The sequence below is a fragment of the Nannospalax galili genome, unplaced genomic scaffold (assembly GCF_000622305.1).
Source record: "Nannospalax galili isolate Female #2095 unplaced genomic scaffold, S.galili_v1.0 scaffold187, whole genome shotgun sequence".
NCBI lineage: Eukaryota > Metazoa > Chordata > Mammalia > Rodentia > Spalacidae > Nannospalax > Nannospalax galili.
The window spans coordinates 913081-925473 of record NW_008357584.1 but is presented as its reverse complement, the minus strand read 5'-3'; the positions used below and the strand labels follow the sequence as shown (position 1 = coordinate 925473).

The following is a 12393-nucleotide window of genomic DNA, read 5'->3' as shown; positions in this document are numbered from 1 at the left end:
AAATAAACAAAAATTGGATCAAGCTTCTAGATACTACAAGTGCAACAAGAGGTAAACAGGAGATAACAAGTCAAAAGAAATCAGCAAAGTACAGAGGCAAGGTCCTCTATGCCTGCTTATCAATGAGCTAACAACAAGAGAGGGGCAGGGGAGATTTAGGAGACACACACTGAGCTTGATATTCCTGTCACCCCCAAATTCACAGGTTGAAATTCTAACCTCCAAAGTGATTAGTATTAAAAAAATAAAAATTTTAAGGTAATTAAGTCATGGGGAAGAACCCTTGTGAACGGGATTAGTGCCTATTTGTTTATGTATGTATGCATGCATGTATGTATGTATGTATGTATGTATGTATGTGTGTATGTATGTATTTATAGACATGGTCTCACTATGTGGCCCTGGCTGACCTGGTACTCTCTACATAAACCAAATTGGCCTGGAACTCACAGAGATCTGCCTGCCTCTGCCTCCAGTTTGCTGGGATTAAACGCATGCTGGCTTTTAAAAGGAATACAATGAAGCCTTTTGAGCTTTTCTTGGCTTATAGGATGGAACAAGGGGACAAGGTAGTATTCCACAGCCTCAAGGAGGGCCCTCACCAGAACCAAGCCATCCTGAACTCTTGACCTCAGAATTCCAGCTTTCAGAACTGTGAGAAAACAATTGTGCTATCTGTAAATCTCCCACTTTGAGATATTTATCTGTATCTGCCTGAACTGATTCAGACAAGATATGTGTATGGACTGGTTATAATGTTGATTTTAATCAATACATTGTATGCAGTGGTGAAGATTTATGAAGAACATTTGAATACTTACTGGCACAAGAGATTATGTTATTTTAGATGCAATAATGTCATGGTTACATTTTTATTTTAAAAGTCATTACCTTTAGATAAAAAGGCTGACATATTTACAGTTACAAGAATGAGAGGTCTGGAATTTGCTTCATTACCTTCTGGGTGGAAGTGAAATAGGAAGGACTGTACATGAAGCAGGAAGGACTATTCATCAAACAAGAAAAACTATACATGAAACAGGAAGAGGTGTACACAAAACAGGAAAGACTGTACCTGAAACAGGAACGACTATACATGAAACAGGAAGGACTGTTCATCAAATAGGAAGGACTGTACACAAAGCAGGAAGGACCATACACAGAAGAAGGACTGTACATAAAATTTACACATTATTTTAGGTGAATGATTCTACATTTGTGTCTGTTTACAATTTCCCATATAAAATTTTTTGCAAATAAAAATAAAATATTCACATTGTGAAAACCACAGGAACTTCAAAATTCAAGGCTAATTAAAAAAAAACATTAGAGGAGAAATATTGGTTTGACGTACAAACATTTGTTTCCTTTACACATTATACTAAAAATAAATTCATTCAAAAATATAATACCTGAGAGAAAACAGCTCTATCCAAGATGCAACATTAGTCCAGGTGTGGTAGCACACGCCTGTAATTCCAGCACAGGGGAGGCTGAAGTGGGAGGATAACCAATTTGTGTGGGGGGGGTCACATAATCAGACCCTGAGAAAGAAAGAAAGAAAGAAAGAAAGAAAGAAAGAAAGAAAGAAAGAAAGAAAGAAAGAAAGAAAGAAAGAAAGAAAGAAAGAAAGAAAGAAAGAAAGAAAGAAAGAAAGAAAGAAAGAAAGAAAGAAAGAAAGAAAGAAAGAAAGAAAGAAAGAAAGAAAGAGGGGAAAGAAAAGGGAAAAGAAGAAAACAAAGTATCATTTCGTTCATTTAAAGATGAAGTATTCTATCTTCTTTGACAGATGTTTCTGTAAAATCACCTTCTGCCAACGACTGCCTTCCATGACTGATCTGCACAGCCCATGGTGACAGAAGGTAGGTATTCTGCATGCTCCTGCTGGATCTGTAGTCTTCAGCAAGAACAGGTAGGAGAGAGGCACTATTATCCTCTTCCAACCCCTTCTCCTAACTGTGACAAGAAAGAGGGCTTTCCTCAAATGGCTGCCGAGTAAGTTCTACAAACAATGCCACGTTTAAATTCCTTTTCCCCCCAAAAGTAAAATAAATCTGCCTCCATCTTCTAAAACACTATGAGACTGAAAATCCTTTTGTAGTGCTAGAGAAATGCCTGTGTTGTAGATGATTTAGCGGAGGTGTTCCAGCCACAGATGTAGTACCTCATAAACCTTTATGACTCTTGAAGGTGGAAAGAGAAAGAAAAACGGCCCCCTCCGTCCCTTCCTCTCTTCCTCCCCTTGGAGTGCCTGCTCCTGACATAGTATGATTTCCTATCACAAGGTCTTAATGTCTCAAGTTATTTGGCCATCCGCAAAAGTGCAACTTATCCTGTCTCAGGAGACACAAAAGTTGTCGAAGTCCGAGACATGAGTCACTTTGCTCAGTTTTGATGAGTAATCTCAGGTGTCGGAACCTTGCTCCGAAGGGGAGGGGAGGGGGCGTCAGATTTGCAGACGGAAGAAAACAAGCCTCTGGATTGGATGGCAAGACCTCCACTTCCCTTAAAATTGCGTCATTTCGAACCCATTTGGGCCCAGATGTTATGGACACCGACGGGTTACCGTCTCGGAAACTCTCAATCACGCAAGCGAAAGGAGAGGAGGCGGCTAATTAAATATTGAGCAGAAAGTCGCGTGGGGAGAGTGTCACGTGGCTCTTCTGGCTCGTCACGCCTGCGATAAATACCGCGAAGCACCGAGAGGGGAAAAGAGCGCACTTAGACCTCCTCCGCCGCCGCCTCCCCCACCGTGGCCAGGGACAGTGTGAAGCCTGAGCGCCGCGAGAGCGCACCTGCTGAGCATCCCCGCTCGCCGGTCCGCAGTGAGTACCAGCGCCCGCCAGCTGCTGCTGTCGGAGGTGGCGTCCCCAGCCACAGATGGTGGGGAGGCCGGTTCCTCAAATGCCAACGCCCCTCTTTGTCTCCCACCCGCAGAGTCTCCTAGCTTGAGGCGGTGGGTCAGGGGCTAGGGGCTCTGGGATGGTGAGGCTCTGGGAGAAGGGGATTTGAGATTCTTTGGGGACGTTATCCTCTTCCCTAAAGGGTACTGGAGAATTGTGAGTCCTTACGCTTTTAATCTTGGTTTAACCGGACCCGTTTTCCCTTGTGGGGCTGAAAATTCTGCTGCACTAACCCTTGGGTCGCCGCCCGCTACCTGTGTGTAATTCCCCACTCTTCTCTTTGTCTTTTCTCGCGACTCGCCCTAGAAATCCAACATGAAAATCCTCGTGGCCGTGGCGGTCTTCTTTCTCGTCTCCACTCAACTGTTTGCAGAGGAAATCGGTGCCAACGATGATCTAAATTATTGGTCCGACTGGTCCGACAGTGACCAGATCAAGGTGAGACCCAGCCTCCAGTGGCCGGCACTGTTCTTTCTGGGCTTGGGAGCGGTTACCTTCCCCTGTGGTAACACTAGCCTGGTGGTGCGGCACCGGGACCTACCGCCACCCTTGGAGACTGGAGGCGCGAGGTGGCATGTAAAGGGTGCCATCCTAAGGGTCCCGCACAGGGTTTTACGCCCTGAACTAAGCTTCCTCCACTAGGGACCTCCCCTGCAGGAACCATGTTCTCGTTGAAGAGCTGGGGTCCTCACCAGCCTGGAACCCTCACAAGGTTTCATTCTGTAGTTTCGCGGGGCTGGAGCCCAGCTGCACTGCCCGGGAGTTTGGGGATGCTGAACATAGACAGAAGAGGTCCAGATGGTCAGGGGCAGAAACCGGGACAAGAGCGAGGTGCGCGTCTCAAAGGCAGAGCTGGTGGGAAACTAACTTTCTGATTTGCCGAGTGTTTTGATGTAGATACAAGTTTCCCTTTACGTGGCTCTCTAGCACCTGAGGGAGCGCGCCTTGGGAAAACAGTGAAAGCTGTGTGGCTGGGTCCCTTGTAAAGTGTAGTCACCCTTCTACACCCCTTCCGTGCACCACTAAGTACGTTTAGGACGGTGAGGGATTTCTAAAGCCTTTGCCAGGACCAGACGAAGTCAGATGGTAGCAAGACAGATGAGTGAATCTTCCGGTGGGAGAAAGGGCAGAAAACACAGTGGACTAGAGACTAAGATGCTGCGCTGCTGCCAGGCAGGCTTAGGGGAGGAGGCAGCCCAGGTGGTTAGAGGTGGGGTGAGAGCCTGGGCGTGAGGGAGCCGCCAGCTTCTGGCTTCCAGGGCAGCTGTATCTCCGGAAAGGCTAGGACTCTCGAACCACCTATCTCGGGTTCACTCAGATTGTCTACACGTGGCTTTTGTCCCGCAGGAGGAGCTGCCTGAGCCCTTTGAGCATCTTCTACAGAGAATCGCCCGGAGACCCAAGCCTCAGCAGTTCTTTGGATTAATGGGCAAGCGTGATGCTGGTGAGATGAACTGGTCTCTAGGTCTCTCGGCTGCCTGGCCTGTGTGCTTGCTCCTTCCTGGAGCCCTCAAGTGTCCCCTTGCCCTGCGAGTAGAAATGTATACGTTTAAAAGGGTTGTGGTTCCCAGGGCAAGACTCTGGTCTGCACTCACTAACTTTGGCAAGAGCCCACCGACGGAGAGCAAGATCCATTTCGCATGCTTCACAGCACTGATGTGACCCAAACCAGGAACTAACCACCTAGCTAAGGGCTTCTAGGACTAAAGATCCAAATAACAGGGGCTTTCCAGGGCATAGCTGGTCCAATCGCTGATGGAAGATGCCTATAGCGTGTTCTCTAGGGTTGGGTTAGATGTTAGATTCTGCTGCCCCTTGCTGCATGATAGAAATATTCAATTACCTTGAGTTCATGGCACTATTAGTGGAGGGTATGAGAGTTAATGCCAATTCATCTCTTGTCAGATTCCTCAATTGAAAAACAAGTGGCCCTGTTAAAGTCTCTTTATGGTAAACACTCCTATAAATCTTTACTATTGTGAATGGTCATATAAGAAAATAGTTTATGGTGGAAATATAAGTTCTTACTCCTAAGTTTCTCCTCTCTCTCTCTCTCTCGCTCTCTCTCTCACTCTCTGTAGTGTACATGTGTGTGCATGTGAAGTGTGAAGTGTGTGGCCATCCTTGAACATAGTGTATGATTACCATTAATAACTAACCTTAAGAGTTCCACAGTTCTACATTTTAACCCATGGTTGGTGGAAGGCATTTAATAACTATTCCTTTGGTTGTTAAAATGGCTGAATCTTATTAATAATTTAGTTAGCATGCATCTGCTTTATTTCTCAAAATAGTACATAAGTGGGGAATGTTGAATATTTTGAAAACCCACTCTTCTTAAGCTCTCTCTAAAAGATCTGAAGTAGCTTTTTAAAAAGAAAGCCTTATGTGTCTGCTAACACCAGCTTCTTTTCTTATAGGACATGGCCAGATCTCTCACAAAAGTAAGTTAACAATTATTTTTACATTTATCAAATGCTAATGTTAGTGATAGTGAATTTTTCATCATTACCTTTGAGTCATAACATAGGGCCTAATAATTTTAATTAAGACACTATAGGAGGAGACTTATGTCCAGAATGTGATTACATGAGTAATTACTATGACTAAACTCTGTTGCTACCAAAAACATGCACTACATTTTAAAAATGTAAAATAAAAAGTCCTTTAACACTGGCAAACTTTTAGTTTTCGAATTTCAATATTAGGGTCAGACATCCATCACATGCATTCTTCTCCACCCTCCCCCGATGCTCATTTACAATGAAAGAAAAAAGAGCATTCATACACCTTCAAACTCATGTTCCTGAACTGAGTTCCATAATGACATGGAGAAAGGACATTCAGCAGCTCATTAAGTGGAGTGGGTGAATACGTAGAAAATGGGAAAACAGAGATGCTGGGTTTTTGTTTTTTGTTATTTCTTAATCTCATAATTGAATGAGCGATCTACTAAAGGACAATGAAGACAATAAAATTGTGGCACTGGAGGGTCTTTAAAGCCACATTTCCCCTGTTGATGGATCCAGAGTTGTCAGGAAAGGTTCCTGGCAACCATATTCCCTATTTTTGTGACTGCCCTGAATTTGACTGGCCTGGTGGCAGAGTAGACCCCAGATAGGTGGTAGTTCCGTTCTCAACTGACACAGTAGAAACCAGGAAAAGTCCTTGCAGTAGCATAAAGATAATAACCTTTCCAAAGGCTTCATTTTTTTATAACAATACATCTTATTCATATTTACTTTCTAAGAATTTAAATTTCAAAAGAATTATACATAGCAAAATTGTATGCAATAAAGTTAATGTGCTCTATTAATGTTAAAACTAATAAGCCTTCCTAAAAGAAGTATTTTCAAGTCCACTAAATGTGACCTTTTAGAAGATTCCAACCATCAAAGATAGAGATCTTACTAAAGGTTCACTTGCAAAGAAATACAACATATTTTGTAATAAAGATATAAGCTTGGATCTTTCTCTCACACACAAATGTTTTTTGACTCAAAAAAAAAAAACTTCCAAAGCTAGCTCCAATAGTGGGAATATATAATGCTTAATATAATAAATAAAATACAATTTAGATAAAAGGGATTGTCAATATTTAGATACTGAATTGAGAAAAGTACTTTCATTTTATTGTTTTAGTGTGATTTATAAGATAGGAAATCTTCATTTCTTTGGGCTCACTATGATTTGAGATAGACTCATTTATTTTATATAGGCATGTATTAAGAAGCTTGCTTTACTTTTTACTGGTTATAAGAGTTTATTTCCTCAAAAACATACATATTTAAAACCCCTAAATGTATTTTTCCAGGGCATAAAACAGATTCCTTTGTTGGACTAATGGGCAAAAGAGCTTTAAATTCTGGTATGTATAAAATCATATCTAAAAATATACAGTCTCATAGATCTACTTCTACTATTTTTATAAGGTATAGTGTTCAACGTATTTTCTAAAAGGGGTAATGGACTTATATAAGCATTTATAGAGAAAATTTTAATTGTAGCACTCATAGCTAAGAATGGATAGATGCTTAAACTAATATCACCTCATCAGTCTATTTCTCTCAACCCACCAGCATTTCCAGTGCCTGCCTCCTTAACTCATTACCCACCCTGAGTCTTTGGGCTAATCTAACACTTTTCCATAGATGTTCTCATAAGCTGTACTGGAACCCTTAGGGAAAGATGAGAGTTTTTCATTTATGATCAAAATATGAAAGTTTCAAAATATGCTACATCTGGCAATCTTCCTATACAAAAATAAAAAGTTAGAACAAGCAAAATGTTTATCCAAACCACTAGCTTTTTACAAAGTTACAGAAGCTTAAAATCTCAGTGTCTAATGGGTGTTGGAGAGGATGAGTGTGGTAGGGTCTATTCCAAAGTCTTCAAAAGGGAACACATTCAAATCATCCTTCAGTTCTGGTTATAAAACCCTTAGAGAAGAGATGCCATAGTTCTCCAAAGACATTTTAGATCTAAAGAAGGATTTCACATGCCATAAAGACTGCATATCGATCTTTATCCAGCTTGCATTCTCTATATAAATGTCACAAAGGCATCTCTAAAATCACTTATTCATTCATCGAACTCTATTCAAAGTTAAATGACCCCTGTATCATTTTCATGGAAACTGACTTCTTGTTAAGCACACTCAAATCCTTAGCTTAGGCTCCCTGGCAAAACTATTCAAATTCTCTGTATTTTACTTGCAATGAAAGCAGATTAAAATGATCAACATATAATTGGTTAGAATATAATCATCAGCTGTCTTATCTATTGATAATCTTTAGAATTTCTAGAAAATCTATGATGCGATGGATGGCTTCATTCTTAGTTATCTGGACTCACATAAAAACAATTATTCTAGCATTTTTATTATTAATTCTCCACTTTCAAAATTTAGACATGACCTCTGTATTTTCTCTTCAGTAATTTGGAGGCTACCCAAGTTTAAGTCTTATAGAAGCTATGTGTAAACTTGTAATTGTTTCAGCTTTGAGAAATGGAATATAACTTTAAGCCACAGTGTGCTTGTCTCCATACCTGCCAGTTCTGATGTAACTGTGGTTTTCTTAGTAATTGTATTAATCATCAACTCTCCATTTCTAAATTTTATTCAGCTTTCAGAATATGCTTAATTTATAAACAAAGTGCTGTGCAATTTAGAGCAGATTAAATATACTTAAATTAATAAATAATAATAGAATAGTAATAGTAATAATAGAATCACTGTAATGAATCAGAACCAATTTATAACTAAATTTTTTTTCTTGCATTTAGTTAAGAAAATACAAAAGGAAAAAGTAGGGGGAAAGTAGCTGGGATCATTTCACATATCCATTTGAGACATGGTTGTCAGTATTATTCTTCAGGCATCTAATCCTTACCCTCTCATGGTCACACACCCCTTTGACAATCCGATAAATCAACAAGCTCTCATCAACTCAGACACACAGAAGTTAGCAGACATTTTCAGAGTTCAAGGACCAGATAAGAAATTGCTTCCATGACGGAGAACATTATGTCCAGCTAAGTTGCTAGTCAGTCTTTTGTTGCTTACCTCCATGAGGCACAAAAATTTATTACCTTAAAGCTTGCCAAGGATTGACTTGTGTTAGTCATCCTCCTCCTAACAAAAAAAAAAAGAATGAGAAACAAACTTTTTCCTCCTTCAAAACTGTCCAGCTTGGGACTCAGTCTGTTTCACCTCAGGTTTGCATATATAACTGATACGAAACATTTAGCTCATTGCTCACCTTCTTCAGAGAAAGGGATCCAGGCCTTAGCAAGCCAACACTGGAAAGGAGACTGTGCTAATCCTGGTACCTTCTCTCTCTCTCTCCCTTCTCATGTCTTGTGTGCAAAAATAACCCGGCGCCTTAGAAACCACCGGCGAAAGTATATTTTGTTTTCTTTGTGTTCTTTTCTCTCTCTCTCTCTCTCTCTCTCTCTCTCTCTCTCTCTCTCTCTCTCTCTCTCTCTCTCTCTCTCTCAAAAAGTCACTGCTTAGAGAAGCACTGACTTCTACAGATTATTCCTCTGTTTATTCAACTTAAATTGGGCATTTTTGCAGGGCATATGGATTTTCCACAAGCACATTAGTTTCATTATAATGCAAATCTAAGTTATCAAATGCTGGCTAAAATGGTGAAAAATATTCTTACATAGATGATTATACTTATCCTTGACATTATACATAATATAATACAACTAGCCAATTTTTTAGCTAGAGTCAGAGTCCTTAATTACTTAGTAGTTGTGTATTAAGTAACTTTGGAAGTAGTAATTAACATTTCACAGGCCATCCAGGTTTTTAAGAAGTAAGTTAAATTGTGCTGTATATTTGTGGGTCCAGTGTAATCACCTACAGAAATTAAGAGTAGTTTTAGTCTCAATGCAATCAATCTGTCATTATGGAACGCATCCAGAAGAAAGGAAGAAGCCTTAACCCTAAAACAGAGATCAAGCATCCTTTTCCTGAAAAGAGCAATGTCCTAAATACTTTAGACATTTGTGAGTCATGAGGTCTCTAGCAACTACTCAAATCTCCCATTTTAAAACCAAGGCACCTGTAGTTAATACATACCTGGATCACATATATACGTGTTCAAATAAAATTTTATTTATAAGAACAAATGACTTATAGTCTCTAGTTTAGTGGCCTTTGCCCTAGAATGAAAGCTCAACATCTCACTTTCATCCTGCTAATACATAGTTGCTGAGGTATGTCCTTTCTCTGATTCATCATGGGGTCTGAGCACTTCTAGTCAGGATAAAGAATAAGACAAGCTTGGAAGATATACAAATAAAACACTTAGAAATACATCTTCTGGGGGGAAGGTCATTATGACTTTGCAATAATTTAATGTATGATTGAACTTACTACCCCCTCAGTGAATTCTCTTAAAACACTTTTTACTTCCTCTTTTTTCCAGTGGCTTATGAACGAAACGCAATGCAGAATTATGAAAGAAGACGTAAATAATCTCCCTAACACATTATCTATTCAGCTTCATTTGTGTCAATGAGTGATGAAAGGTAAAATAGAACATGCACTACGAAGAATAATTATTTATTTAACAATTGTTGTTATGAGTGGAAAACTCAAAAAAGTGTTTATTTTTTCATATTGTGCCAATAAGTGTTGTAAACATGTGTTGTAGTTTTAGTGTGACTTCCTAAGAGGTAGAAATCAGTGGGAACTCCTCAGCAAAGCACAGTGTTCAATGGAATTGTAAAAACCTGTCTCCAAAGAAAGAAATCATTGCTCTGACAGCTCCATTGGAAGGGAAGATACTCCTATGTGGCTTTGTGCTTCCCCTGGTTGCTTTTGTGCTGAAAATATGCTGAGACTTTGGTATCTGACTGTTTCCTATCAGCATGTTTCATGTTGTGTGACTATATAGAGATGTTTTAAAAAGTTTTATCGTGATTCTATGGTCTTCATTCATTGTGTGATGTGTTGTGATAGCTACCATTTTAAATAAAAGAATATATCTTCAGGAACCTTGTCATATTCGTTCATTAATATTTATCTCAAATCAACAACTATTCTTCTACAAGATGAAGTATGCTCAAGCTGTTTTAGTTAAAATATATTTCTTTCTCTCTCTCTCTCTCTCTCTCTCTCTCTCTCTCTCTCACACACACACACACGCACGCATGCACACACACATGCCCCCCCCCAAACATACACTATTCTATTAAGTCATTTGACATGAAATAGTTCATTGAGAAACCAATTGCATTTTGGAATCCAAAGAGTAAAGTCTAAGTTCTGCTTATGTATGCCTATGGTTCCTTATTAAAGATAGCACAATAATCTGTTCTGTTTTGAAGATAAATTCAGTGGTCATTCTATTTCTTTGTTAAATAAAATATCACATCAGCACATGGTTGTTTTCTGCCTTTTTAAAGCCCATGTATAAAGCACTAGTGCAAGAGTGGAGTGAGAATTTAGGTATCAAACCTGATACTCAGAAGAGAGAAAGTTGAAGACACAGTCACGTTGCTGATCAATGAAACCATTTGTATAAGAGGAAAGCTAATGTGTATTTTAATTTCCGCATCTTTAATTGAACTTAATAGTGTCTGAAATTTATATTTAACAACAATTTTATTATAATTATTTATAATATTTAAATATTGCAACTTATATAATGGAGAAAGTCTAAGTCCTCTAATCCCTTGCTGCTTAATAACAACATTTAGGATTCTATTGAAATAGTATAATAGATAATATCACAGAAATAGCTAAATTAAATGTGTACAATCACTCCAGGAGGAAAGTATTTTCATTATTGTTACCATAATCATTTTATGGTAACAGATGAGGATCTAAAGCTTAAGGAATTGCTGGAACCAGAGATTGTAAGATGAGAGAAGTGAAGTTTGCAAAGGAACCACTGAGAAAGGCAGGACAAAAAATACACATCTAACAGTGAAAATGATTAAACATGTTGATAGACCATGTAGAATGTGATGCAGTCCTTTAAAGTGATATCATGGTATTATCTCCCATCACATGTGTGTTGTTAGACACAGAACAGCCTTTCTGCATCATATGTTCGTATATATTTCTGCATACATGTTATAATAAAAGTGAAGAAAAGCTTATGTTGCAGAGTCGAACTGCTCAGGTTTTAATTCTGGCCCCATCACTTTATGAGCTTGTAATGATGAAGACATCCCTTAGCCTTTCGTTGACTTATTTTCCTCATTAGTGAAAATGGAATCACAGCAGCACCACCTACCACAGAGCTTAGGTAAAAACTGAGCAAAACGATACTATAAAGCCTTGAAAAGTGTGAGGCTTTCAGCATACTCTCTCACCCAGAGTGCATTCAGTGGATGTTATCTGTTGATTGATAGCTACTTTCCAACATGCCTGTGGGAAAACAAGTGCCATATTTTATCCATTACAGATTTCCATAGGCACATTGAATCAGCAGCAGTGTGGAGGTTGCTTTTAAATATTTTCCTCACAAATTAAATCCAGGGCTAGACCACAAATTATGCAGTGCTCTGTGTTGTTTGTGGCTGTGCTAGCTAGGCCCCACAAACCCTGCTGGCTCTAAGGGCCTATAAATCTGTGTGGCACAGGGTGAAGACAGGCATTCATCAGGACCACACTCACGCCTTCCCTCCAGGCCTGGAAGCCAAGAAACACCGTGACTAGGGTAATGGAGGTAAATTGAGCTTCCCATCTGTACTCACAAAATATTTACTCTTTTTTCCCCTAATGGCATATTTCCTTTAACTAAAATAAGTTGTCTTTACCTATATTCTTGCTTGTTTTATTCTGCCATAAAACAAAAATACCACACCGAATTACCTGTATACTTTAGTGCTTCATTGACTTGTTCTTTTTGCTTTCATATTGGTTACCATTGAGAGCAAAAGATTTGACACTCAATTTGAGTAGCCTGAGGAGGATTTATAAAAGGACTAATTACCGAGCACAAACAAGGCATATGGTTCTCCA

The 12393-nt window shown here is 39.3% G+C and overlaps 1 protein-coding gene across 2 annotated transcripts; it reads left to right on the top strand.

Annotated features, from left to right (window-relative positions):
• Positions 1-2543: 2543 nt before the first annotated feature.
• Positions 2544-10548, top strand: Tac1 (tachykinin precursor 1). Of its 2 annotated transcripts, XM_008855212.2 has the most exons (7): positions 2544-2825; positions 3210-3341; positions 4251-4347; positions 4809-4853; positions 5324-5347; positions 6718-6771; positions 9845-10548. In XM_008855212.2, the coding sequence occupies exons 2-7, from the start codon at positions 3219-3221 to the stop codon at positions 9892-9894; spliced, it is 393 nt and encodes a 130-aa protein (XP_008853434.1). In that variant the 5' UTR covers positions 2544-2825; positions 3210-3218; the 3' UTR covers positions 9895-10548. The 2 variants fall into 2 exon arrangements, with proteins under 2 accessions (XP_008853434.1, XP_008853436.1); XM_008855214.2 differs by lacking the exon at positions 4809-4853.
• The last annotated feature ends 1845 nt before the right edge of the window (positions 10549-12393 follow it).